The sequence below is a fragment of the Pongo pygmaeus genome, chromosome 1, assembly GCF_028885625.2.
Source record: "Pongo pygmaeus isolate AG05252 chromosome 1, NHGRI_mPonPyg2-v2.0_pri, whole genome shotgun sequence".
NCBI classification, from domain to species: domain Eukaryota; kingdom Metazoa; phylum Chordata; class Mammalia; order Primates; family Hominidae; genus Pongo; species Pongo pygmaeus.
In genome coordinates, this window is record NC_072373.2 from 93,632,526 (window position 1) to 93,657,989 (window position 25,464).

General features: G+C 49.4%; 3 protein-coding genes across 14 annotated transcripts; 2 read left to right on the forward strand and 1 right to left on the reverse strand.

Annotated features, from left to right (window-relative positions):
- Positions 1 to 345: 345 nt before the first annotated feature.
- On the forward strand, positions 346 to 4,626 carry MRPL24 (mitochondrial ribosomal protein L24). Of its 4 annotated transcripts, none has more exons than XM_063650421.1 (6): positions 346 to 749; positions 3,162 to 3,405; positions 3,489 to 3,584; positions 3,793 to 3,896; positions 4,154 to 4,284; positions 4,395 to 4,626. In XM_063650421.1, the coding sequence occupies exons 2-6, from the start codon at positions 3,223 to 3,225 to the stop codon at positions 4,529 to 4,531; spliced, it is 651 nt and encodes a 216-aa protein (XP_063506491.1). In that variant the 5' UTR covers positions 346 to 749; positions 3,162 to 3,222; the 3' UTR covers positions 4,532 to 4,626. The 4 variants fall into 4 exon arrangements, with proteins under 4 accessions (XP_063506491.1, XP_054322250.1, XP_054322257.1 ...); XM_054466275.2 differs by having other exon boundaries at positions 745 to 876; XM_054466282.2 differs by lacking the exon at positions 346 to 749 and adding an exon at positions 765 to 998.
- A 348-nt stretch (positions 4,627 to 4,974) lies between these two features.
- METTL25B (methyltransferase like 25B) lies at positions 4,975 to 13,865 on the reverse strand. 6 transcript variants are annotated; one of them, XM_054466156.2, is made up of 8 exons: positions 13,111 to 13,865; positions 10,235 to 10,359; positions 9,877 to 10,069; positions 9,304 to 9,366; positions 8,816 to 8,959; positions 7,841 to 8,325; positions 6,017 to 6,201; positions 4,975 to 5,292 (listed from the first exon to the last, which is right to left on the reverse strand). In XM_054466156.2, exons 1-8 carry the CDS (start codon positions 13,219 to 13,221, stop codon positions 5,171 to 5,173), a joined length of 1,428 nt encoding a protein of 475 aa, XP_054322131.1. In that variant the 5' UTR covers positions 13,222 to 13,865; the 3' UTR covers positions 4,975 to 5,170. The 6 variants fall into 6 exon arrangements, with proteins under 6 accessions (XP_054322131.1, XP_054322139.1, XP_054322133.1 ...); XM_054466164.2 differs by having other exon boundaries at positions 4,975 to 5,305; positions 13,111 to 13,240; XM_054466158.2 differs by lacking the exon at positions 13,111 to 13,865 and adding an exon at positions 10,437 to 13,104.
- On the forward strand, positions 13,119 to 20,418 carry ISG20L2 (interferon stimulated exonuclease gene 20 like 2). 4 transcript variants are annotated; one of them, XM_054466192.2, is made up of 4 exons: positions 13,119 to 13,910; positions 14,519 to 15,423; positions 17,964 to 18,164; positions 18,849 to 20,418. In XM_054466192.2, the coding sequence occupies exons 2-4, from the start codon at positions 14,674 to 14,676 to the stop codon at positions 18,960 to 18,962; spliced, it is 1,065 nt and encodes a 354-aa protein (XP_054322167.1). In that variant the 5' UTR covers positions 13,119 to 13,910; positions 14,519 to 14,673; the 3' UTR covers positions 18,963 to 20,418. The 4 variants fall into 4 exon arrangements, with proteins under 4 accessions (XP_054322167.1, XP_054322188.1, XP_054322177.1 ...); XM_054466213.1 differs by having other exon boundaries at positions 13,127 to 13,910; positions 14,558 to 15,423; XM_054466202.2 differs by having other exon boundaries at positions 13,561 to 14,008.
- The last annotated feature ends 5,046 nt before the right edge of the window (positions 20,419 to 25,464 follow it).

A 25,464-nucleotide genomic window follows, 5' to 3' on the forward strand; every position in this document is an offset into this window, starting at 1 on the left:
ACACCATTCATTCTACTCCTGCCCAGCCACTGTTTAACGCACCTGGGAGATTTTTTTTTAAAAAAGGGTTTGCACAAGAAGTGGGGTGTGGGAGGATGCCAGTATCGGCCACAGCCCAAGATGGCCACGAAGTGGGAGTTTGGAGGCTGGTTGTATAAGCAATTTGACCCCAAAGGGCAAGTCAAATAATTAGGATAACCCTTTCTCCTTGCTAATGCTAGGGGTACCTGCCACCCTTAGCTGGTGATGGGGTGGTAGGGGGAGGGGGTTGGTAGGGTGAAATCCCGCCAGTACTCCCCGAGTTAAGTGGAATGACTGGCTTAGATCATTTATGTTTCCTTCCAGATCTGACATTTTGTAACTAGATCGGCTACTAGCATTGGAAGGGCCCACGTTTCATCCCTTCCTCTAGAAAGCCTACCGGCAGTTTTTGAATCTGCCCTGCCCCCACTCCAGCAGAGAAGGACAGGGAGAGCATTGGCTGTAGTCCTGTCTGGAAAGGGCAGCCCTTTGCCTTGAACAGGAAGCCACAACCACCTAGAAAATGGAGCCTTCTTCTCTAGAAACTACAATTCCCAGCGGCCTCCACGCAGAGCATGCGCGGGAATGTGCCAGGCGGGCCGGCCCAGGTTGCCTTTCGATTCCCGACATGCTTCATGGTGTGTTCCGGTTTCCTTGATTTCCTACCCCGCCAAACTTCCTGTTTCCAGCTTTCTAGCGGCGGACTACAACTCCCAGCATGCTGAGAGGTAAGATTCGCGGTTGAGCTTCCGTTTTACATTTGGACTACATCTCCCAGAAAGTCGACGGGCGTGGCGGGGGAGGGGACGCTGAGGGCCCATGTGCGGAAAATCCGAAGTGCCGCGGAAAGTGGAGGTGAGGGCCGCCCGCCCCAGAGGTTCCCGTCCGAGAGGCAGGTGCGGGAAGAGCCTATCCTTTTCCCTGGCCATGGCTCAGTCGCCTCCCCAGGGTTTCTTTGCACCGGAAGTTTGGAGCGGGTGGGTGCTGAAGACAGCTAGGCCTTGGCGATGTCTGGGATGAGGCTGGTGGGGGAAGCCTTTGGAGCCGTGACCTGAGAGGGCAGACCTTCGACCCCACTACATTGCACGGCGCCTTCAGAACATGCAGGGAAGGCCCCACTGTGGGACGCTCACCAGCAGCATCTCCAAATTGTGGAGGGAAAGAAGGGAAAGATCTCGGGGGCATGCAAGCTGCTCTGGGCTGGGGTGGTTCAGACCTGGATTGACTGAGGTGAAGGGACTCCTTGCAGCAATCACGCAGAAGGCTCGGGTCTTAAGATTGGCCCTGCTCCTGTCAAGCTGTATGAACCAGGGTAGTCACTCCGGCTTTCAGGGCCTTGATTTCCCTGTCTGTAAAAGGGACTTTATGATGCATCTGGCAACCTCACCTCCCTCACTGGGCAACGTGAAGACCAAATTTCAGCAATGAAATTCCCAGCATTAGGTTTGTCATATAGTAGTCCTCTCTAAGCATTTGTTGAATACTCACAGGAACACTTAGGCCAGTCAGCATTAATTGAAAATAACAGGCGGGTTTTTTTTTGTTTGTTTTTGTTTCTTTTTCCGAAAATAACATCAGGCCTTTATACTGAGAAGTATAAAGAAGAAAAATGACCCAGTATCTCACTGTTCAGATAAACCGTTAATACATATTTTTAAATGCACATGGTTAAAAAATGCAAACGTTACGGGAAGGAACAAAATGGAATTAATAGACCTCCTAAACAGTTCCTCTCCCCTAAAACAAGTACTTTGGTTTCTTGTTTCCTTTCCATAAATATAACTGTGCTGGAATATATATTTGTATATTTACCCCAAAGGGATAATACTACTTACATTATTTTGCACCTTGCTTTGTTAAAATATTTAAAATAATTTAAATGACAACAGCTCAACCCTGTAAATGTTTATGGATGATGAAACTGAAATTCAAAAGTTAAATTGCTGGATGGGCGTGGTGGCTCACACCTGTAATCCCAGTACTCTGGGAGGCCAAGGCAGGTGGATCACCTGAAGTCAGGAGTTCGAGACCAGCCTGGCCAACATGGTGAAACCCTGTCTCTACTAAAAATACAAAAAAAAATTAGCGGGTCGTGGTGGCACATGCCTGTAATCCTAGCTATTCAGGAGGCTGAGGCAGGAGAATCACTTGAACCCAAGAGGCAGAGGTTGCGGTGAGCTGAGGTCATGCCACTGCACTCCAGCCTGGGCGACAGAACAAGACTCCGTCTCAGAAGAAAAAAAAAAAAAGTTAAGTTGCCTAGTGTCATACAGTAAGATGATGGTGGAGCAGGGAGTAGAACCCAGGTGGTCTGACTTCCTTGTCCAGGGCTGTTTATGCCTTTGTAGTATCTTTGTCTTTGAAGTTAGGGTCCATTTTTATCTAAAAAATGAGATTAATGGTGACTTCTTCATTTGGTTGTCCTTAGGCATAAATGAGATACAGGAAAGCACTTAGCATGGCACCTGGCAAGTTGCAAGTATTCAGTTAACTGAAGCACTTACCATTTATGCCTTCAGTTCATTCACTACCTCATTAATTGAGAATTGAGTGGTTTAGAGCACATACTTAGTTGGGAAATTTAGGACTCAGTAATTCTAGAGTCTGGCCCTGGGTCCTTTTCCTTTAGAAAAGGAGCTATCTTAGGGAGGAGTGGTTATTTCCTATCTGAGGATAGGAATTCTAAGTGGGATAGGGACATTTTAACCGCAGTTTTTATTTCTGCTACCTATTTGTTGATTTCATTGACTTACAACTGCCTACCTTTTGGCCGTATGCCAGCGTTCCATCCTCTGTTTTCTTCCTATCCTGTTGTTCATACATTGATTTAATAAGTATTTGTTAAGCACCTACTAGGGGCCAAGCTCTGGATTCAAGAGTGAGATAGATAACATGACCCTTATCCTTAATGAATTTTTTGGACTTTGAAGTCAGATATATGTGGGTTTGAATACTGATTCTCCAATGTAGTAGCTTTGTAATCATAAGCAAGTTACTTGACCTTTCTATTTTCTCATCTATAAAGATGATAACCTCTTGTGAGGATTCAATGTGATGAGGTCCATTGAGCAACAGAGTAAGTACTTTAAAAAATGTTCCTTCCCTTGCCTCTTTGTTCCCGTTTCTATCCATCTACCCAGAGCTGACAAAGAAGGTTTCTGAGCGTTTTGCTGGCAAAGGGATTTCTTACAACATCCAGGCATGCGTCTTTCTGCCTTGCTGGCCTTGGCATCCAAGGTCACTCTGCCCCCCCATTACCGCTATGGGATGAGCCCCCCAGGCTCCATTGCAGACAAGAGGAAGAACCCCCCATGGATCAGGCGGCGCCCAGTGGTTGTGGAACCCATATCTGATGAAGACTGGTATCTGTTCTGTGGGGACACGGTGAGAGCCTCATACAGGGGGAAGAGTGATGGGGAACCTCCTGGGCAAGGATCCCCCTCCCTAACCTTCGTATCTTCCCACAGGTGGAGATCCTAGAAGGCAAGGATGCCGGGAAGCAGGGCAAAGTGGTTCAAGTTATCCGGCAGCGAAACTGGGTGGTCGTGGGAGGGCTGAACACAGTAAGTGGAGAGAGGGGATGGGGATGCTCAGGAAGCCTGTTTCATCTGTCCCTCTCCATTCAGAGCAGCACAGGGTGGCAGGAGACTGGCTGAGGGGATGGTGGCATTACTGAACCTTCTACTTTTCAACTTGGGCTGAATGCGCCGAGTAGCAAGGGCAAACCCCTTTCACACCCCTTGCTTTCTGACACTCCCCTCTCTTGGACAGCATTACCGCTACATTGGCAAGACCACGGATTACCGGGGAACCATGATCCCTAGTGAAGCCCCCTTGCTCCACCGCCAGGTCAAACTTGTGGATCCTATGGACAGGCAAGCAACGGGGCTCTGGGCAGAGGGTTTCTCACCCTCTGGGTCCACAAAGTGCTGTCCAATGGGAATGGTGGGTTGGATGCTCTGGAAATTAAGAGGGACCATCTCATGGACATGATTCCCTGCGGGTAACCCCAACACAGAGGTGGAGAAATGCGGTGGTAACCCTGGTGTTTTGAACCACTGACTCCACTTTTGGGTTGGAGGGTGGCAGGAAACCTGGCTCGTAGGCCAGGCTCACCTCTTCTATCCACCAGGAAACCCACTGAGATCGAGTGGAGATTTACTGAAGCAGGAGAGCGGGTACGAGTCTCCACACGATCAGGGAGAATTATCCCTAAACCCGAATTTCCCAGAGCTGATGGCATCGTCCGTGAAACGTGGATTGGTGAGAGTGAGGGGCAGGAAGGTCAGGGGTGGGTGCTAGGAGTGAGAGTAGGGGACGTTAATAAAAGTTGGCAAGCCCTCCCACCCATCTCCTTTCCTCTGGCTTAACAGATGGCCCCAAAGACACATCAGTGGAAGATGCTTTAGAAACAACCTATGTGCCCCGTCTAAAGACACTGCAGGAGGAGGTGATGGAGGCCATGGGGATCAAGGAGACCCGGAAATACAAGAAGGTCTATTGGTATTGAGCCTGGGGCAGAGCAGCTCCTCCCCAACTTCTGTCCCAGCCTTGAAGGCTGAGGCCCCTCTTTTCCAGATGCCAATAAAGAGCAGTTTATGAGTCCTCCTGTGTACAGCTGCTGTGTGGTAGAATGGCACCCCTAATCCCAGCACTCTCAGGGACTGAAGGGAAGAAGCTTCTTTCCTGAGTTTATGACAGAACCTGGATGGAAGTTAGCTGGCCTTAAGGCGGCCCTCCCAAGGGGCAGGGCCTGCAGCTTCTGAGTTGGAGGCCAAAGACGGGGAGAGAAGTCTCCTCCATGGAAATCTGTGAGTAACAGAAGCCGTCACCTACACCACCTGCTACGGAGGCCAGTGGGAGTGGCGTGAGTCCTAACTGTAGCACCCTTGCAGCAGTGCCACAGGGAGGGTGCACATCTCCTTTTATCTACCTACAGAAATGGGACGGAAACAGATTTCCAACTTTTAATAAATTAAAACTTTATACTGTATTACATAATCCATGGAGGGAGAGAAAGGGGATGAAACTGAAGGAACCAGGACTCTGGAGGACGCAGGATGCTGTTTCTCTGGATGAGATGTACTCTGCCACTGTGCTCTCTGGGCACTTTCAGATGATGGGGTCTGAGATGTGTCCTCAGGCTGCATCAGCTGTCTTCAATCTCCAGAACTGAAAGAGCCTGACCCAGGGGCATCTTGGTGGCCACCAGAACCAGGTTTCTGGGAGAGAGTTCAGGACTGAAGATGGGCAGGAGCTCAGCATGGAAACCTGGGAGAAAGGGCTTAATCATAAGGGGAAGAATGAACCAAACTCACTCAGCCGCTTCTGCCCAGGCCTGTAGGCATAGTCCCTTTTCCCCATGGGGGAGGATCCAGCGGGGCTAAGGAGACCCCGTTCTCCATAAGGAATACGGGTTCCCAAGGCACTGACTTGGGAGGCAGTCCTCTTGCATTGTAGGTTCTCGATGCCTGGGAAGCTTGCTTAACATGCACCTTAGAGAGGTTCACCAGAGGCTGATTTGGTAGGAATCTTAATATTTTTTTTGAGATGGAGTCTCTGTCGCCCAGGCTGGAGTGCAGTGGTGCAATCTCGGCTCACTGCAACCTCCGCCTCCTGGGTTCAAGCAATTCTTTTGCCTCAACCACCCGAATAGCTGAGACTACAGGTGTGCGCCACCATACCCAGCTACTTTTTGTATTTTTACTAGAAATGGAGTTTCGCCATGGCTGGTCTTGAACTCCTGACCTCACGTGATCTACCCACCTTGGCCTCCTAAAGTGCTGGGATTAATAGGCATAAGCCACCGCATGCAGCCTGGATTCTTTTTTTAACAAATCCCCTACTCCCAACCCACTAGTGACTCAAAGGTGGGGTCCAAGGATCACAACAGTGATTAGCTAGGCCCAGAACATGTTGGGGCTGGGACTTGGAGAAGGAGCCCCAGAACCCCAGTCACTATAGTCCTTGGGTCCCTGCTGTAGGCCACCCTCACCCTGTTCCTGAAGGTACAGCAGCCGGTCCAGTAGAATAAGCGTCTCCACCAGTGGGGCAAGCAGTAGAGCCAGGCTGAAGAAGGCCACCACACGGTTCTCCTGGGCCAGGTGGGCCTGAAGGGCAGCCAGATTCAGTGGCAGCTGGGGATCTAGCCCCACTCGCTGTAGCCCCTGCTGCACATATCTGTGGGATCAGTCACATTCAGCACTCAGTTTGGTTTTAAGAACTGTCACCTCTCAAACTTTGCTTGTTCCTAATTCAATTCCAACTTTGCTTTATTTTCTACCCCAATATGCGTTTTCATGAACATATATATATATATATATATATATATATTTTTTTTTTTTTTTAGATGGAGTCTCGCTGTGTCGCCCAGGCTGGAGTGCAGTAGCACAATCTCGGCTCACTACAAGCTCTGCCTCCCGGTTTCATGCCATTCTCCTGCCTCAGCCTCCAGAGTAGCTGGGACTACAGGTACCCACTACCACGCCCAGCTAATTTTTTTGTGTTTTTAGTAGAGACAGGGTTTCACCATGTTCACCAGGATGGTCTCGATCTCCTGACCTTGTGATCCGCCGGCCTCGGCCTCCCAAATATATATTTTTAAAGACAAGGTCTTCCTGTCACCCAGGCTGGAGAGCAGCAGGGCAATCATAGCTCACTGTAGCCTCAAACACCTCAATCCTCCCACCTCAGCCTCCCAAGTAGCTGGGTCTACAGGTATGAACTACCATGCCTGCCTTTTTTTTTTTTTTTTTTTTTTTTTTTTTTTTTTTTAACAGACGTGGTCTCTCTATGTAGCCCAGGCTGGTCTCTAACTCCCAGCCTCAAGCAATCCTCCTGCCTTGGCCTCTCAAAGAGCTGGGATTACAGGCATGAGCCACCACACCTGGCCACGTATTTTTGAATGTTTCTCTGGCTGTGAGCTGTCTGTCCAATAGTAAATTGATTTAAACATTTTCAGCCAGTTCTGTTCAACTATTTAGCCATATTTTTAGCATTTAAAAAACTTTTTCTTTTTTTTTTTTGGAGACAGAGTCTTGCTCTGTCGCCCAGGCTAGAGTACAGTGGCGCGATCTCGGTTCACTGAAACCTCCAGCTCCTGGGTTCAAACGATTCTCCTGCCTCAGCCTCCTGAGTAGCTGGGATTACAGGCGCGTGCCTCCACGCCTGGCTAATTTTTGTATTTTTAGTAGAGACAGGGTTTTGCCATGTTGGCCAGGCTAGTCTCGAACTCCTGACCTCAGGTGATCGGCCTGCGTCAGCCTCCCAAACTGCTGGGATTACAGGTATGAGCCACCACGCCTGGCCAAAACTTCATGTTTCTTTGTTATTCTCCTGATAAAAGAGGGACAACTCTCAAAGAAATTTTGAGAAGGTATCCTGATCAGAGAACTCCAAATCACTCCTCTGGGTATACTTAGATTTTCTTTAGGCTATGCTGAAAGTGAGGGTAGAAGACCTCCAGTTAGAAATCTCCCCTCCAGGCCGGGTGCGGTGGCTCATGCCTGTAATCCCAGCACTTTGGGAGGCCGAGGTGGGCGGATCACGAGGTCAGGAGATCGAGACCATCCTGGCTAACGTGGTGAAACCCCGTCTCTACTAAAAATACAAAAAATTAGCCGGGTGTAGTGGCGGGCGCCTGTAGTCCCAGCTACTCGGGAGGCTGAGGCAGGAGAATGGCGTGAACCCGGGAGACGGAGCTTGCAGTGAGCCAAGATCGCACCACTGCACTCCAGCCTGGCCAGACTCCATCTCAAAAAAAAAAAAAAAAAAAGAAATCTCCCCTCCACTGCCCCCCACCCCTGTACCCCAACCTCACTCTTCAATCTTGAGCTCGTGGACCCTGGGGATACCCTGCACGCCTGGCCGACGGAGCTCAGGCCGGGCCCGTCGGATGACTGTCTCCAGTGCTGCACGGTAGCAGTGAGTTCGGAGGCCAGGGCCAGCTTTCTGTAGCCGCTCAGCATATTCCTCCAGGGCATGGCAGGCCCCCTCCCGAAGCCGGTAGGGCAGTTCATAGCCAGGCAGCCCAGCCACCCACTGACTCAGTGGGTAGCCGCCAGGGTCACTCAGCTTCATGTAGCAGCAGCCCACTGAGGCCAGGGCCACCACCGCAGGACAGCAGGAGAAGTGTCTCAGCAAAGCAACACTCAGATCCCCACAGGTGTGGAGGCCTGTGAGCAGCAAGCGGGCCCTGCCCTGACACGGGTTCTCCAGTGGAAGCAGAAGCTCGTCACACAGGGCTGCGGGGTCTACCCACCTAACCACGTGGTGTGGGGAGTGACGAGGGCTGGTTTGGACCACCTGTGGAAGCAGGAAAGGACAAAGGCAGATGGGAAGTCTGTTTGCTGTCCCCAGGCCACCTCAGGCCACAGGAAGGGATCTGTCCTCCATGTTATTCCCCAAGGAGGAATGTGGGAGATAAGCTGGGTGCGGGAGAGGGCTGGACCACAAGTCAGGAGAGGGGGATAAATCCTGGACTTATCATTTACCATGTACATCTTTTCATCTGAGACCCGTTTTTCTTATTTGTAACAAGTCTAAAACCTGACTGGCCACTTCACAGATAGTGAGAAGTATACATTGGTGTGGAAAGCACTTTGTAAATAGAAAGTAACTTTGAGATAGGGGGAGGCACCGGGGGAAAGGGGAACCTTGGGAAAGAGGTAATAGAAATTGGGGACCACACCACTTCAAGCTGAGAAACTTGAAAGATGTAATCCAGCCTCTGTGCTCAATTCCAGCCAAGCGGCCCCTGCTCCCGCAGTCCAGATCGCAGGAAGGGTTGGCCTACCTGCGGGTTCCTCTTCTCCTCTTTCTCCAGAGCCTGCAGAAGCTCCTGGTCCAGGCGCTGGGCTCTCTCTACCAGTCTCTGATCCCCTTCGATGCTCTTCACCATCAACCCCAGGCCAAGAGCCATGAAGCGGGAGAGATGGCCCTGGAGTCACGAGGAGGATGGAGACAGCCCTGTTCAGTGCCCTATCCACTGTCACCCTCCCCATGGGTAACCTGGACACCTGGGTCCCAGGCCCCACAGAAGGCTTAAATTTTACCCTACAGAACTTATTAACATCAGTGTGGCTTAAGTTGGTATATAACTCCCCCATTGTTAAATCTGACTGGCTTAAAAAAAATTACACAAAGAGAAAAAAAAAATCTACCCTGCTTGGTTCCACCGCTTCTTGACACCTGCCTCGCTGGGCCTGTGGCCTGATAACCTGCCTTCCAGGTGTTCTATGTCCCCATGACTCAAAAAAACAGTACATCAAGACTCTGGCTCACCTGGCCTGAGCCCACGTCTACAACCTGGGTGCAGCCTGTGAAATCACTCAGCTTCTTCACCAACTGAAAGAGGAGGAAACAAAGGTCTCCTAGCCACTGGTTCTTGACTCCTGGGGCAAACACCCATACTGAGAGTGGAAGAGACAAAGATGACAGAGAAAGATGGACAGAGGGTGCCCTGGATGTGAAGACAGATTTGGAAAGAAAGATATAGGGGTGAGGGTGGAAGCAAGGAGAGTGGACCTGACCCCAGGTTCAGGTCCACTCTCCTTGCCTCACAGGTCAGTGATTCAATCTCCCCCACAGAACAAGAACCCTGCGTGAAGCCATGAGCAGATTGTGGAGATTTGAGAACAGGAATGAGACTGTGATTCAGACCTAGCTGCCAACCAACCCCACAAAGGATGAAAAAGAACCCCAGCATCAAAATATGATTAGTTATGTCTGTTGAGGTAAAGGAATGTCTAGGGCCTCTGGCCTTGCATGTGAGGTAAAGGGCACACATCTTTGTAAGCCAGGCTTAAGGAGTCCCTGGGCTCCCAGACACCACCCATGCTCCAGCCATCTCCTCACCTCTCCCAGCCTCCGGATCTCATGCTGCTTCTTGGGCCTGACATGTTTCCGGAATGGAGCTGTTAGTCGGGAGCTCTGGCTGGGGTTCTCCAGGAATTCTGAGGGGGTCTGAAAGCCAGGCGTCCGGGTAAAGGCCAGGGCACAGGCCGTGGACTTCAGGGCCAGCAGGGTGAGTGGCCACACTGACCTGTACCTGAGATAGTCCAGCCGAGGCCTCCAGTGAATAGTCCCATCACATCTGAGTGCAGCAGTTTACAACCCGAGGCCCAGGAAGACCTTATGAGACTCTCTGAGCAATACGCTCACTGCAGGGCTTAAAGCCTTGAGTTCCCCAGCACAGGGCCCTTCTAGCCCATACCTGACGACCTCCCCTTCCCCAGGCATCCCCAGCAGCATTGTGGCCAGCTGTGGTGGTTTCAGTCCATCCAATGCTTCCTGCCATGAGCAAGGGAGTGTGTCCCATAGGTTGTCTGTGAAAAATTCCTACAGAAGAAGGGGAGAAGCCATCAGCAAGCTACTACCACTCCCATTCTTTCCCACTCCAATTTTCAACTACACACCTCATTGCCTGCCTCTTCCCAGCACTGCCACATAGGGCCACTGCCTGTAACTGGCAGGTACCTCCTACTAAGCCGAGTCAGTTCTCTGAAGCCTGCTCCAGCCTCCCCGACTCTGGTGGCTTAACTCTGTTTCCTTGGAGTCCAGATTGCATTCTGGACACACTTCTTTTAGCAATTTCTGCACTTATTTGTGTCTGTTTTCTCTATTAAATTGAATTTCTTAAGGAGAGGGATGGGATGGTATCTTCACATCTGCATCCCTAACACTTACCAGAGTGACTGACACACAGTATTAGTACATTACCACTTAGTAACCTGCATTATATGTGCCAGACACTGGTGTCTTTTTATTCATTCATCCACCACAAATTCTGGGGCTGTGTTTCGGTTATACATCAAGCTCTATTGTAGGCTCAGGGAATACAACAGTGAACCTGAGACAAGATTCTGGCTCCTGCAGAGTTTACATTAAAAAAAATAATAACTTTGGCCGGGCATGGTGGCTCACGCCTGTAATCCCAGCACTTTGGGAGACCAAGGCGGGCAGATCACCTGAGATCAGGAGTTCGAGACCAGCCTGGCCAATATGGTGAAACCCCCTCTCTACTAAAATTACAAAAATTTGCTGGGCATGTTGGCACATGCCTGTAATCCCAGCTACCCAGTAGGCTGAGGCAGGAGAATCGCTGGAACCCTGGAGGCAGAGGCTGCAGTGAGCCTAGATCGCGCCACTGCACTCCAGCCTGGGTAGCAGAGCAAGACTCCGTCTCAAACCAAACCAAAACAAACAAAACTTGAGACAACATCATATGTCACATAGACAAAACACTAATGAAACAGTAATGTAATGGAGAGTTTGGGCAAGGACTACTTTAGATAGGATGATGAGGGAAGACCTGTCTGAGGTGACATTTGAGCTGAGACTTGAATGATGAATAGGTGCTAGGCATGTAAAGAAAAAACAGGTAATAGCAAACACTTATTTAACAGCTTCTTGGCCAGGTACTGCTGTAAACATTTGACATGTATTAATGCATTTGATCCTTTAAACAATGCTTTGAGGTAGGTATTATTTTTTATCCCCCATTTTACAGATGTAGAAACAGGCACAGCACTTAAGTAACTTGCCCACATCCAAAAGCTAGCAAATAGCTGAGCTGGGATTATTTATTTATTTATTTTTAGAGATGGAGTCTCACTCTGCTACATAGGCTGGAGTGCAGTGGTGCGATCTCAGCTCACTGCAACCCCCGCCTCCCTGGTTCTAGCAATTCTCCTGCCTCAGCCTCCCTAGTAGCTGGGACTACAGGCGTGTGCTGCCAAGCCGATTTTTTTTTTTTTTTTTTTTTTTGTATTTTGGTAGAGACAGGGTTTCACCGTGTTGCCCAGGCTGGTCTCGAACTCCCGAGCTCAGGCAATCCACCCACCTTGGCCTCCCAGAGTGCTAGGATTACAGGTGTGAGCCATAATACCTGGCCTGAGCTGGGATTTGAAACCAATTTTTCTCTAGAGTCCTTGTTCTTAACCATTCTGCAACTGCCTTTCTGTGGCAGAAGATCAGTGAGTGCAAAGGCCCAGATGCCTGCCATATTGGCAGAACAGAAATCAGGCCAGCAGAGGTATAGCACAGTGAAATGTGAGAATAAAATGGGATAGAGTTGAAGAGACAGTAGGAGCCAGATCTTGGGTTTTATAGGTAATAGTAAGGAGTTAAGATTTCATAAAAGTTTCTAGGAAGCAAGGGATTGTCGCGATCAGATTTACATTTGAATGCTATCAATCTAGCTGCTCAGTGAAGAATTGGTTATGGCAGGGCAGAGGTAAGCACACAGCAAGATCGGTTAGGAAGTAGTTCAGAAGAGAGGTGATGGTGGCTTGGCCTAGGGTGGCAGCAATGGAGGTGGGGACAAATGGATGAATTTGGGATCTATTCCGAAGGCAGAGCCAAGAGGACTTGTTGAAGGACTGGATTGTGGATCAATGAAGGACAGCACTGAATCAATGATGGCCTCTGGGTATGTGGTCTAAACAATTCAGTGGATGGTGGTGCCATTTACACATTCTCTCATTTATTCTTCACAATGATCCTTCAGACTGGGTTCCATTGTACAGCTGAGGAAACCCTGGCTAGGACAAGCTGGGGGTTAGGGAGGCCTAAGGTTAACACCATAGGGGAGGCAGGATTCTAGACTAAGCCTTTTTGATTCGAGCCAGGACTGTCTACTATACCACAAAACCACGTATTCAAAGCTTGGATGAATAAGGTGTGTTCTTGGAACACCTGACATGCTCCAAGAAGAGTTCAACATAATTGCAGCATGGTTCCAATGTCCACGCATTTTATTACCTTGGATCTGGGAAGATTACAAAAACAATCTAGGTAGGTACTAGAAATATTATTTATGCAGTGAGCCGAGATCGTGCCACTGCACTCCAGCCTGGGGGACAGAGCGAGACTCCGTCTCAAAAAAAAAAAAAAGAAAAAAAAAGAAATATTATTTATGTCAGCTAAAAAAAAGGGATCACTCCAGTTTTAACCCCTTCTTGTACAGAAAAAGACTGAAACTCATAGAAGGAAAGAGATCAGAGGTAATTCTCCAGATTCTCTCCCTGACGTGGGCACCTAGCCAACCACACGACCAGAGACATCCCACCCACGCCCCTGTGGCCTCACGATGATGTAGGCATCCAAGATGGAACGGTAGAGCGCCAGGACACGGGTGAGGTTAACAGCTAGCTGCCTCCTCCCCTCATGAGAGAGGCCTCGGGCGGAGATGCCCGGCATCCCGGGGTCCAGCAGGGAGCGCGGGGAGCGAGAACGCAGTGAACAGGGATCCAGGGTCAGTACTACGCGGGTCCAGGACCCGGACGGGGCTCAGCTCTGCAGGCAGAACAGGAAGAGTTTTGGGTCCAGTCTCCGACGCTGCCTTTCCGAGATCCCATGCTGGAGTGGAAGATTTGAGGCGCCCCCCAGACGTCACAGGGCGCGACGTTTCACAGTGCGAAGGTGTCAGCGTCAGAGCACGTAGGGCGGGGTAACAGTGCAGTGACGCCACAAAAGCGTGCCGCTGAGCTCAGCTCACAACGAGGCGGGCCAAGTTCCAGTTCCCGCCCCTTGCCGTACACTTCTCTCCTCTTACGGAAGTGAAGCCGGAGGTGTCCGGCGGGCTGCAGTTCCGGTTTATCGCGGCCTTCCCACACCTTCGCGTTGTACCACCACGGGGCTAGAGGGGCCGGGGAGCGCATCCCGCCCCCGCCCCCACCCACGCCGCCCCCTCCTCCGCCGCCACTGCCGCTCCTCACACACTCCGAATCACTGGCCTCACTACCTGAGGTCGGGGCGGTGCGGGTGCGCGCGCGCCGACCTCTGGCGCGTTCTAACCCGCGCGCCTGCCTTCCCGGGCTTCGTCGGCGCGCACCGATTTCCGCATCCGGCTCCGGACGCTTCCGGTCTTAGCTGGACCCGTCTGGGAGGTAGGTTTGTGAGCGCGAGAGATCGATGTGTACCGCGGGGATCCGAAGTATGCTTATCCAGGTGGGCTGCCTGGAGCCTCGATCCCACCCCCGCCCTGGTAGGTGGTGTCAAGGTCCTTGCGTGGGAGAAGGACTGGGGTGAGATGCATGTGGAGATTGCCCCCAATTCCGGCCTGGAGCCAAGGGAAAGGGATGCCTGGATTTGTGTCTCTATTCGTGGTCCACGCTGCGGATGCCTGGGTAGCCCAGAGGTTATCTACGCCATACTTCTCACTGTTTTTGAGCATACCTAGATGTTCCTTTCCTAGGCGGAGTATAGAGGGCACGTGTTCTAGCCTCTTAGACTCATAGAGGATTCGAGCTCTATAAGCCCCTCCACTCCCTTCATTTTACAAATGAGACTCAAACCTAGAGCGCGGTAATGACTTTACTAAGACCAAACGGCTGGTGAATTGGGCTTCACTAGAATCCAGGCTTGCTGGCTAACACCAATGCTCCCTCCATCATTTCATGTTATGTTTTCATTTCCCCTGTGTCTGAGAGATTGCTCTGATGTCTTTCCTTCCGTAAGTCCTACGGAGATCGAGCTTACCTCATTTTTCTCCCAGGCCTAGGAGCTCAATTACCAGGATGAATTTCTTCCCCAGGGTGTACTACAGACCTCCACATGTTGGACAGTAGGATTCAGCAGAGAATGAGTCCCACATCCTCTGTTCATCCATAAGCCACTCTTCCAACTACTCTTCCACCTTCCATTATCCCTATGTCTACTTTACTGCTCAATCTGGATTTTGGGGAACCTCCTCCCAAAAAGGCATTAGAAGGAAATGCCAAGCACCGAAATTTTGTCAAGAAGCGGAGGCTCTTAGAACGGAGAGGCTTTCTGAGTAAAAAGAACCAACCCCCTATCAAGGCGCCTAAGTTGCACTCTGAACCTCCAAAGAAAGGGGAAACTCCTACGGTGGATGGCACTTGGAAGACCCCTTCCTTCCCAAAAAAGAAGAAGACAGCTGCCTCCAGCAATGGGTCAGGACAGCCCCTGGACAAGAAAGCCGCAGTGTCTTGGTTGACCCCTGCCCCTTCAAAAAAGGCTGATTCTGTTGCTGCTAAAGTAGATTTGCTGGGAGAGTTCCAGAGTGCCCTTCCAAAGATCAATAGCCACCCAACCCGCTCTCAGAAGAAGAGCTCCCAGAAGAAATCCTCTAAAAAGAACCATCCTCAGAAGAATGCCCCACAGAACTCCACCCAAGCTCATTCAGAGAATAAATGCTCCGGAGCATCCCAGAAGTTGCCATGGAAGATGGTGGCAATTGACTGTGAGATGGTGGGCACAGGACCAAAGGGGCATGTTAGTTCCTTGGCTCGATGTAGCATTGTCAACTACAACGGAGATGTGCTTTATGATGAGTACATTCTTCCCCCCTGCCACATTGTGGACTACCGAACCAGGTGGAGTGGTATCCGGAAGCAGCACATGGTGAATGCCACACCCTTCAAGATTGCTCGAGGCCAGGTAAGAAGCATGGGGCCTGATGGTGGCAGGCAGGTGGATGGAGAGAGGTCTAACTCATTTTTCTGCAAAGGATATCACTATGGGAAGACACCAAAGGTTTGTGGAGGGAGGGAGGAGAATCTGTCAGTTGTTGAAGAAGGCCCCCTGTCGGTGGAAGGAGCAGTGAAAGTCAGGAAGATACAATTAGCTGGTGTCACAAACTTCACTGGTCAAGATCTATTTTAGCCGGGCGCAGTGGCACTTGCCTATAATCCCAGCACTTTGGGAGGCTGAGGCGGGAGAATCGCTCAAGCCCAGGAACTCAAGGCCTGTCTGGGCAACATAGCGGAACTCGTCTACAAAAAAGTTAGCCAAGTGTGGTACATGCCTGTAGTCCCAGCTACTCAGGAGGTCGAGGCTGCAGTGAGCTGAGATCACACCACTGCCACTGCACTCCAGCCTGAGCGACAGAGTGAGACTCTGTCTCAAAAAAACAAACAAAAAAACTATTTTTGGTTCTAAATTGGGTCTGGGGAACTGGTAATCTGCATAGAGAAATAACAGCAAGTGATGAAACTGGACAGAGCTGCAGACATCAGTGTCAGGAGAAAGGGCTTGATTTGAAAAAACCTTGCGAGTTGGAGCCTAAGCTTGAGAGAGGAAAGGTGGAGAGCTCTTCCCAAGCAAAAAGTAGCCTGTGGCAAGTGCGGAAAGTGGTGGTGGTAAGAGAGGGCAGAAAGTTGACAGGGGGAGCTGGGGTATATATTGTCCAACTGAAACAGGTAACCAGTGAAGGGCATAAACGGCACAGGGCCGGCACTTCGGGTTGTCATCTCACTCCTAGCCCTGTGCTGGCTATGGAGCGCAAGGCATGAACAGAAAGGAGAGTGAGCTGGGAGGGGTGAAAGGAGGAAGTGAAGGGAGAGCAAGAGACCTGCTGGTCTCAGGAGGCCGCCAGAGGGCGCCCTTGGTGTACGTCTTTGCAGTTTCAGGTCCACACTGCCTTCTCTGGACACGCTGTTCCCATAATGCCTTATATGCGGTCAGTTGGAGGAGGTTCGTTAGAGGTGAGGTGACTGACTGTTCTAGAAAAGACGGAAAGAAGAGTTAAACATCTTGTGCACAAAGGGGCACAGCCAAGCAAAGGCATAGGAGAGGCAGAAGATGGGACGAGTCTGAGACAGCAAATCTGCCCAGCTTTGATGAGGGCTATATGTCGAGGTTAATAAGAAATGAAGGTGGTGGTGGACAGTAAGTAGGTGAAGTCAGGAGTAACGAAATATCTGGTTCACAGGACTACGTCTGGTTTTCATCATAAAGCACTTCCCCAGTGCCAAGCTGGGGTTATGAGACTAAGTATGTCCAGATGAGCCTAGCCCCTTCAGAGGGGGTCCCTTTGGGAGGCTATGCAGGACTGTCACTTTTGTTGAAAACCTGTTTGGAACCTCATTTGGGAATGGCCTTCAGAGCCTGTGGCATGTTCTTCGGTTGTCCTCATTGGTAGCATGTCCTCCTGCTTCAAGAGCCTGAAATGGCTAGGTGTGGTGACATGTGTCTGTAATCCCAGCTACTCAGGAGTTTGAGGTGAGAGTATTGCTTGAGCCCAGGAGTTTGAGGCCAGCCAACCTGCGAAAAATAGCAAGACCTCATCTCTTTTGAAAAATAAGTTTCCTGAAGGCCAGGTGTGGTGGCTCACACCTGTAATCCCAGCACTTTGGGAGGCTGAGGCGGGCAGATCACAAGATCAGAAGTTCGAGACCAGCCTGGCCCATATGGTGAAACTCTGTCTCTACTGAAAATACAAAAATTAGCCGGGCGTGGTGGCGGGTGCCAGTAGTCCCAGCTACTTAGGAGGCTGTGGCAGGAGAAACGCTTGAACCCGGGAGGCGGAGGTTGTAGTGAGCCAAGATCGTGCCAGTACGCTCCAGCCTGGGCAACAGAGCAAGACTCCATCTCAAAAAAAACAGTTTCTTGAAATATTGAGAAGTTATTTTACTTGGTTCCAAAACTAGTGTGAATAAGGTTCCTTCTGAAACTTTATATGTGATTCTTAATTTTTTATGGTTTGTAGATTCTGAGAATTTGATGAAAGCCACAGATTCTCTTCCTCTAGTACCCATACACATCTAATTGCATGAAATTTTGGGCTTTTGTTAGCCTCCCTGGAGCCCGGGTCCCAGCCATGTGTCTAAGGCCAGCATAATGGTAATAGTTAAAGGACTTCATGTAGCAAGCCAGAACTGAACTAAATACATGGACATCTCAAACATGAGTGTCATTTAGGACTGAAGGCAAATTAATGTCATGGGGTGGAGATCAAAAAGAAGGTAAGGAGCCACTGGCAGTATGAGTCCAAACAGGGTACACCATGGAAATCACCTGTGGAAGAGGAAGGTGGATTCCAGAAGAAAGAAAACTTGTGGGAGTGAGCATTTCAAGGATGGAGAGGTAGGCAGTTGGTGAAAGAATCCAGAAGGGATTGATGGTCATGTTGGGCTTTCAGAATGCAGGGGTTCCACTTCAGTCTTCCTTCTCACCACTCTCTTCCACACTTGTTCCAGATCTTGAAGATACTCACAGGGAAGATAGTGGTGGGGCATGCCATCCACAACGACTTCAAAGCCCTTCAGTACTTTCACCCCAAGTCCCTCACCCGTGACACCTCCCATATCCCCCCCCTCAACCGGAAGGCTGACTGCCCGGAGAATGCCACCATGTCTCTGAAGCATCTCACCAAGAAGCTGCTAAACCGGGATATCCAGGTAGCATCTCCCCACATCCCCCGCCCCCATCTTGGACATGGCTCTCGTTGATGCCCGTAGCCAGACTGATCTCAGAAGTCCTGTGGTTGTAGAGATCCAGGTGGGCTGCTATGATGGGAAGAGCTCCATCTGTACACAGGATAATAATTCCTGTTGTCTACCTCCTAGAATGTTTCAAAGTGTGCTTTGGAAAAGGGAAAAAGTCCTAAGTAAATATAAAACCCTAACTAGGGAAGAAAGCAGGTAGCAGTGGTGGTCCAAGAGACCGTGTAGTGGATGCAAGGACCGCTCGTATTTTACATGCTATCATTTCAGCAAAGGGTAGCCCATCTGGCGGGAAGATGTGGACATATGTCACATATAGAGCAGTTAAGGAACTAGGGAAAGTGGAAGACTCAGAAGACCTGTCTTTGACCTGGTATGTTCTATCTCTACAGAACCTAATAGGGCTTATACATACGGCCACAGAAAGGACTGAGGTAGACAGTGGCAAAGACTTCCTAGGAGTTGAACCCCTGAAATTACATAAGGAGTAGGACCCCACCAGAATTCTGTCTTTGTAGCCTGCTGACTGCAGAAGAAACTGTGTAGCAGAGGCAGGGGGAAGAGGAGTACAGAGAGTACACTGGGAAGGAAGAAACGGTTTCTTGTCGCTTCATGCTCTTGTCTTCCTTGCTTGCTCAGGTTGGGAAGAGCGGACATTCCTCTGTGGAAGATGCCCAGGCCACCATGGAGCTGTACAAGTTGGTTGAAGCCGAGTGGGAAGAGCACCTAGCCCGGAATCCCCCTACAGACTAGTGGCAGTGGGGACGCTGGTGATATGGGGAGGCAGAGGCAGCGCCCAGGAGAAACAGGGCAGTGGACCAATGGACAGCTGCACCAGCTCCACATCTTTGGAAGCTAGATTTGGGGAGAGAGAAGCTCTACCCTAGACTTAATACCCATTGAAATTTCACCTCAGGTGTTGTGTCCTGTGTCTGGTTAAGTGTCCCATGGAAGGGGGAAGCCTTCATATCAGAACCCAGCCCTATACCGTTTACTTCTTAAATGGTGCTAACCACAGGTGTCCCAGGGTGCTCTGTGCCAGTTAAGATTTTTAACTTTCAAGGGGGCAGGGAATACTAGGAAATGTAGTTTCCCAAACTGCCTTATCACTTGGGTGGACATATGTCTCCTTTTATGCCTTTTGGTCTTGAGTAATTAACAGCATCCTCTTCCACGCTCAGAAGTGTTCTGGTTGGGGCCAGGCATGGTGGCTCACGCCTGTAATCCCAACACTTAGGGAGGCAGAGGCGGGCAGATCACCTGAGATCAGGAGTTCAAGACCAGCCTGGCCAACATGGCGAAATCCCGTTCTCTACTAAAAATACAAAAAATTTGTGGGATGTGGTGGCGGGCGCCTGTAATCCTAGCTACTCGGGAGGCTGAGGCAGGAGAATCACTTAAGCCCAGGAGGCAGAGATTCCAGTGAGCCGAGATTGCGTCACTGCACTCCAGCCTGGGTGACAAGAGTGAGATGCTGTCTCCCAAAAAAAAAAAAAAAGAAGTGTCCTGGTTGGTTAATAAATTGTGTGGTCCCTGCTGGGCACGGTGGCTCATGCCTGTAATCCCAGCACTTTGGGAGGCCAAGGCGGGCAGATCACGAGGTCAGGAGATCGAGACCATCCTGGCCAACACAGTGAAACCCGTCTCTACTAAAAATACAAAAAATTAGCCGGGCGTGGTGGCAGGCACCTGTAGTTCCAGCTACTCGGGAGGCTGAGGCAGGAGAATGGTGTGAACCCAGGAGGCAGAGCTTGCAGTGAGCCGAGATTTCGCCACTGCACTCCAGCCTGGGCCACGGCCACAGAGCGAGACTCCGTCTCAAAAAAAAAAAAAAAGAAAAATTGTGTGGTCCCTTTCCATGTCACAGACTCTGCTTTTGGCTCAGAGTCTATATCTAGCCTGTGTCAGGATATTGCCTGTTCTTCCCACCTTGACTTCCAGAGCAGCCATCGCTTGGTGAGCTTTAGTTCTCCTTAGGGTTCCAGGGCATTAGAAGTAAGAGTGTAGCTTGGAAATCAACTTTTGTGATTTAGGAAAGCTGTCTCTTTCCTAAGGTAATAGGGGGTTTATTTCATTTAGGCCCCAATTGGTAGGTTTTAAAATAATTTATAAAGTGTTTTAATAATTTGGTTGTCTTTTTTACCTTGCTAAACCAAGCCTCTAAAAACTCAAATTATTCCCTTGATAAATTTTTATAACGGAAAAGCAATTATGTATGGTTTCTTCTTTATGTTAAATAGCTCTATCACAAAGTATTGTGGGGCTGTAGTTTTCTTAGGGGATTTCCAGGGTCACTGGATGACACTAACTGGGGCCCTTCCTGGAAGTCATAGAACTGACCAAGCCTTTGTGCGTAACCCATGTGACGCATATGGTTCCTTGTCCTCATCCCTACCACACATCAGAGCTGGGCATGGCAGCTCATGCCTGTAATCCCAACTACCCGGGAGGCTGAGGCATGAGGATTCCTTGAGCCCAGGAATTTAAATCCAGCCCAGGCAAAATAGACCCCATCTCAATTTTTTAAAAAATTAATGAGCACGCCTAAAATGACACCCCAAGCCATGCAACTCCCCCCGACACACACAGGGTACGTGACCAGGAGAGTGAGGTAGAGAGTGGGTATGAAGGAGGGGCAGAGCAGGGGAGAAAGGGTGCTTGGTGACAACAGCCTGGTCCTGCTGCCAGCTTTTGGTGGTACACACCTCATCTTGGGAAAGAGTCACCAGTCTGACCTTGTGTTCGGGATCATTATCTGCACTTTCTTGAGAGAATGCAGACTCCTTGTCTACACCAGGACTTTTGCATTCTTGAGTGGCTGGTCTGGTTCCAGGGGCCAGAGTCACAGTCACAGCTGCCTATAGAAGTGAATTTCGTGCAGCCAGACCAGACCCAGACATGGTCTTGTTGAGGCCTGCACTGTGGGGTCTGTTGCACAGGCAGCCATTGTGCTCTGAGCAAATTGGTTGCTGTGGGGCCCAACATATTTAATGTCCATGACTTCACAAAGGGGTGCCAGGTATCCTTGCACAGCAAGAAGTGAGAATAGTGCAAGGAGGCCGCAACAGAAACTGGTAGGAATACACACATGCAAGCGATTCTTAACTACATTGTAATCAGTAAACGAAGATAACGACAATATTCTCATTAGGGTACTTCTTGGCTGAAATAAAACTAACTTTGTCAGGCTGGTGCAGTGGTTCACACCTGTAATCCCAGCACTTTGGGGAGGCCGAGGCAGGAGGATGGCTTGAGCCCGGGAGTTTGAGACCAGCCTGGGCAACATAGTGAAACCCCATCGCTACCAAAAAAAAAAAAAAAACCCTGGCTTTGTATGTGTCTTGGTAAAGTAGCAACTGGCTTTTATGATCCTCCTACCCCCACACCCCGTGTCTAAAAAGGCACATGACTGCTACAGCCTCAAAACAAAAGTATTTGATCTCAGTCCAGTGTTGAAAAGAGCTCATTCTGCCGGGCACGGTGGCTCACGCCTGTAATCCCAGCACTTTGGGAGGCCGAGGTGGGCAGATCATGAGGTCAGGAGATTGAGACCATCCTGGCTAACACAGTGAAACCCCATCTCTACTAAAAAAATACAAAAAATTAGCCAGGCGTCGTGGCGGGCGCCTGTATTCCCAGCTACTCAGGAGGCTGAGGCAGGAGAATGGCGTGAACCCAGGAGGCGGAGCTTGCAGTGAGCCGAGATTGTGCCGCTGCACTCCAGCCTGGGCGACAGAGCGAGACTCCGTCCCCAAAAAAAAAAAAAAAAAAAAAACAGAGAAAAGAGCTCATTCTTACTTTTGCTCACCAAGAAAAACCTGGGAGACCAGAAGACCTTTCAGGCAACTCCTTAACTGTTTACCCTCATCACACTGCCTTGTCAGAGCCCAGCTTACCTAGCAAGGGTGCCTGGGAATCCCCTGTACTTCAATCCCCTTCCTGTTCTGTCTCTGTCCTGGCTTCATCCAGTTGATAGTGGACAAACCCTATTGTAGATTGCTGCCTGAACCCCAGTCAGCAAGTCCTGTTTTGGCTTAAATCTAAGGTCTTGTTGGATGTGATGGCTCACGCCTGTAATCCCAACACAGAGACCAAGACAGACAGATCACTTGAGGTCAGGAGTTCGAGACCAGCCTGGGCAACAAGAAACCCTGTCTCTACTAAAAATACAAAAATACAAAAAAATCCCCGGCACATGAGGCACATACCTGTATTCCTAGCTACTCAGGATGCTGAGGCAGGAGGATAGCTTGAACTCGGGAGGCAGAGGTTGCAGTCAGCCAAGACTGTGCCACTGAACTCCACTCCACTCCAGCCTGGGCAACAGAGTGAGAACTCTGTCTAAAAAAAAAAAAAAAAACCTGAGGTCTTTCAGAGTGGAGCAAATGCATGACAACATGTAAGCTTTTGCTAGTAATATTCTTTTCATGGCATAATGAAGTTTTCTAATACTAAAAGACCCTCTGCTACAAGTGAGACTAGGAAAAGACAAGAGTGTAAGAACATATCCTGCTGAACATACTTGTGATAGTCTAAAACTTCACTTAAAGTAGTTCTCAAACGGGGAAGGGAGCATGTATTTTGAGATTTCAGGCTTTAGCACTACTCATCTCTCTGCCCTTAAGAACCAGTGCTTGGCCAGGCACGGTGGCTCATGCCTGTAATCCCAGCACTTTGGGAGGCCGAGGTGGGTGGATCATGAGGTCAGGAGTTCGAGACCAGCCTGGCCAACGTAGTGAAACACTGTCTTTACTAGAAATACAAAAATTAGTTGAGCATGGTGGCACATGCCCATAGTCCCAGCTACTCAGGAGGCTGAGGCAGGAAAATCGCTTGAACCCAGGAGGCGGAGGTTGTGGTGAACCAAGATCGAGCCACTACACTCCAGCCTGGGCAACAGAGCGAGACTCCATCTCAAAAAAAAAAAAAAAAAAAAGGCTGGGCACCGTGGCTCACGCCTGTAATCCTAGCACTTTGGGAGGCCGAGGCCAGCGGATCACGAGGTCAGGTGTTTGAGACCAGCCTGGCCAGCATGGTGAAACCCCGTCTCTACTAAAAATACAAAAATTAGCCAGGCATGGTGGCACCTGCCTGTAATCCCAGCTACTCGCGAGGCTGAGGCAGGAGAATCCCCTGAATCCAGGAGGCGGAAGTTGCAGTGAGCCGAGATCATGCCACTGCACTCCAGCCTGGGCAACAGAGCAAGACTCCGTCTCAAAAAAAAAAAAAAAAAAAAAAAAGTTATCTAGGGAAGGCTCCAAGGAGGAATCATTTGATTACTAGTTTAATAGATAATTACAGTGGACAATAGGAAAGATCAACAGTACTGTAATTACAAACTTGCCCCAAGGCACATTAGTCCAAGTTCAAGTTTAGAGAGACAAATACCTAAGAATGTGATATGCCAGGTACCTCTATGAATATCCTGAATCCACAGTCTGGGTGTAACGTAGGTCACAAAGCACTTTCACCAAAGAGCTGACAGCTTAAAGAAGTTACTTTGCATTGATAATGGGTTCCAAACTTGATTTTGCCACTTACTAAATTTGTGACATGAGTAAGTCACTTGATCTTAATGGTTCTAGTGCCAAAATCCTGGGATTTTTTTCTAATCTTGATATTTAACTGATGGTTGCTATCATCAATAATAATAATAGGCCGGGCTCTGTGGCTAATGCCTGTAATCCCAGCACTTTGGGAGGCCAAGGCTGGTGGATCACGAGGTCAGGAGATCGAGACCATCCTGGCTAACACAGTGAAACCCCGTCTCTACTAAAAATACAAAAAATTAGCCGGGCGTGGTGGCGGGCGCCTGTTGTCCCAGCTACTCGGGAGGCTGAGGCAGGAGAATGGCGTGAACCTGGGAGGCGGAGCTTGCAGTGAGCCGATATCACACCACTGCACTCCAGCCTGGGCGACAGAGTGAGACTCCGTCTCAAAAAATAATAATAAAAAAAATAATAATAATAATGACAACCATTTATTGAGTGCTTCTCTGTGCCAGCCACTGTGCTAACCCCTTTAGATGCAATATCTTGGCCCAGTGCAGTGGCTCACACGTGTAATCCCAGCACTTTGAGAGGCCAAGACAGGTGTATGATTGAGGCCAGGAGTTCAAGACCAGCCTGACCAACATGGAGAAACCCATCTCTACTAAAAATACAAAAAAATTAGCCAGGTGTGGTGGTGCACGCCTGCAATTCCAGCTACTTGAGAGGCTGAAACACGAGAATCACTTGAACCCAGAGGCGGAGGCTGCAGTGAGCCGAGATCATGCCATTGCACTCCAGCCTGGGCGACAGAGCAAGACTGTCTCAAAAAAAAATAAATAAAATAAATAAAAAGACGCGTTATCTCAGTCTCTGTAAAGTAGGTGGTATTGTAATTTAACAATTGAGGAAACAGGTTGACAAAAGATAAGAAATCTTTCCCAGGCCAAATAGCTGGAGGTTGGCGATGCTGGCACTCAGACTTCCCAAGTCTGCCAATCTGAAGTCTCTGCTCTTAACCACTGCCCTGCTCTTCTGTTAACACATGCAAGTGGCATCTGGTGAGACTTGGAATCTTTCCACTGAAATATTTATTAAGCACCTGCTGTGTATTAGGCATTGTGCTAGGCACTAGGGAAATGGGCATTGTCTTTGCCCCTGAGTTGCTTACAGCAACCTGAAGAAGAGAAACCAGTAAACTATTTTCAGTGCACTGTGCCAAGTGCCATCCCAAGTCATTGAAGGATTTCAAGCAGGGCAGTGATCTGAGCAGATCTGTGGTTTTTTTGGAAGATGTTGCTGGCAACCAAATGGAAGCTGGATTGAAGAAGGCCTGAGAGATGAATTCTGTTGGGATAATTTGTATAAGCAATGATGGAGGCCTCAATCAATAAAGCGGGAGGATGCATCTGAGCATCACTGAGGAGGTAGACTCAATAAGATAGAGATCAAGGCAAGAGATTAAAGGTTGACTTGAGCCGAGCACGGTGGCTCACGGTCTCCCAGCACTTTGGGAGACCGAGGCAGGTGGATCACCTGAGATCAGGAGTTCGAAACTATCCAGACCAACATGGAGAAACCCCATCTCTCTTTTTTTTTTTTCCTTTTTTATTTTTTCTTTTTATTTTATTTTATTATTATTATACTTTAAGTTTTAGGGTACATGTGCACAATGTGCAGGTTAGTTACATATGTATACATGTGCCATGCTGGTGTGCTGCACCCATTAACTCGTCATTTAGCATTAGGTATATCTCCTAACGCTA

Excerpts from the sequence above, each read along its gene's own strand:
- MRPL24 (XM_063650421.1), top strand. The coding sequence starts at position 3,223 with ATGCGTCTTTCTGCCTTGCTGGCCTTGGCATCCAAGGTCACTCTGCCC. Across the intron at positions 3,585-3,792 it reads TCGTGGGAGGGCTGAACACA|CATTACCGCTACATTGGCAA; the intron begins GTAAGTGGAGAG and ends TCTCTTGGACAG. Across the intron at positions 3,897-4,153 it reads CTTGTGGATCCTATGGACAG|GAAACCCACTGAGATCGAGT; the intron begins GCAAGCAACGGG and ends TCTATCCACCAG.
- METTL25B (XM_054466156.2), bottom strand. The coding sequence starts at position 13,221 with ATGCCGGGCATCTCCGCCCGAGGCCTCTCTCATGAGGGGAGGAGGCAG. Across the intron at positions 10,070-10,234 it reads GGGGAAGGGGAGGTCGTCAG|GTACAGGTCAGTGTGGCCAC; the intron begins GTATGGGCTAGA and ends GGACTATCTCAG. Across the intron at positions 6,202-7,840 it reads CACGAGCTCAAGATTGAAGA|ATATGTGCAGCAGGGGCTAC; the intron begins GTGAGGTTGGGG and ends CTGATCCCACAG.
- ISG20L2 (XM_054466192.2), top strand. The coding sequence starts at position 14,674 with ATGTCTACTTTACTGCTCAATCTGGATTTTGGGGAACCTCCTCCCAAA. Across the intron at positions 15,424-17,963 it reads TCAAGATTGCTCGAGGCCAG|ATCTTGAAGATACTCACAGG; the intron begins GTAAGAAGCATG and ends CACTTGTTCCAG. Across the intron at positions 18,165-18,848 it reads TGCTAAACCGGGATATCCAG|GTTGGGAAGAGCGGACATTC; the intron begins GTAGCATCTCCC and ends TTGCTTGCTCAG.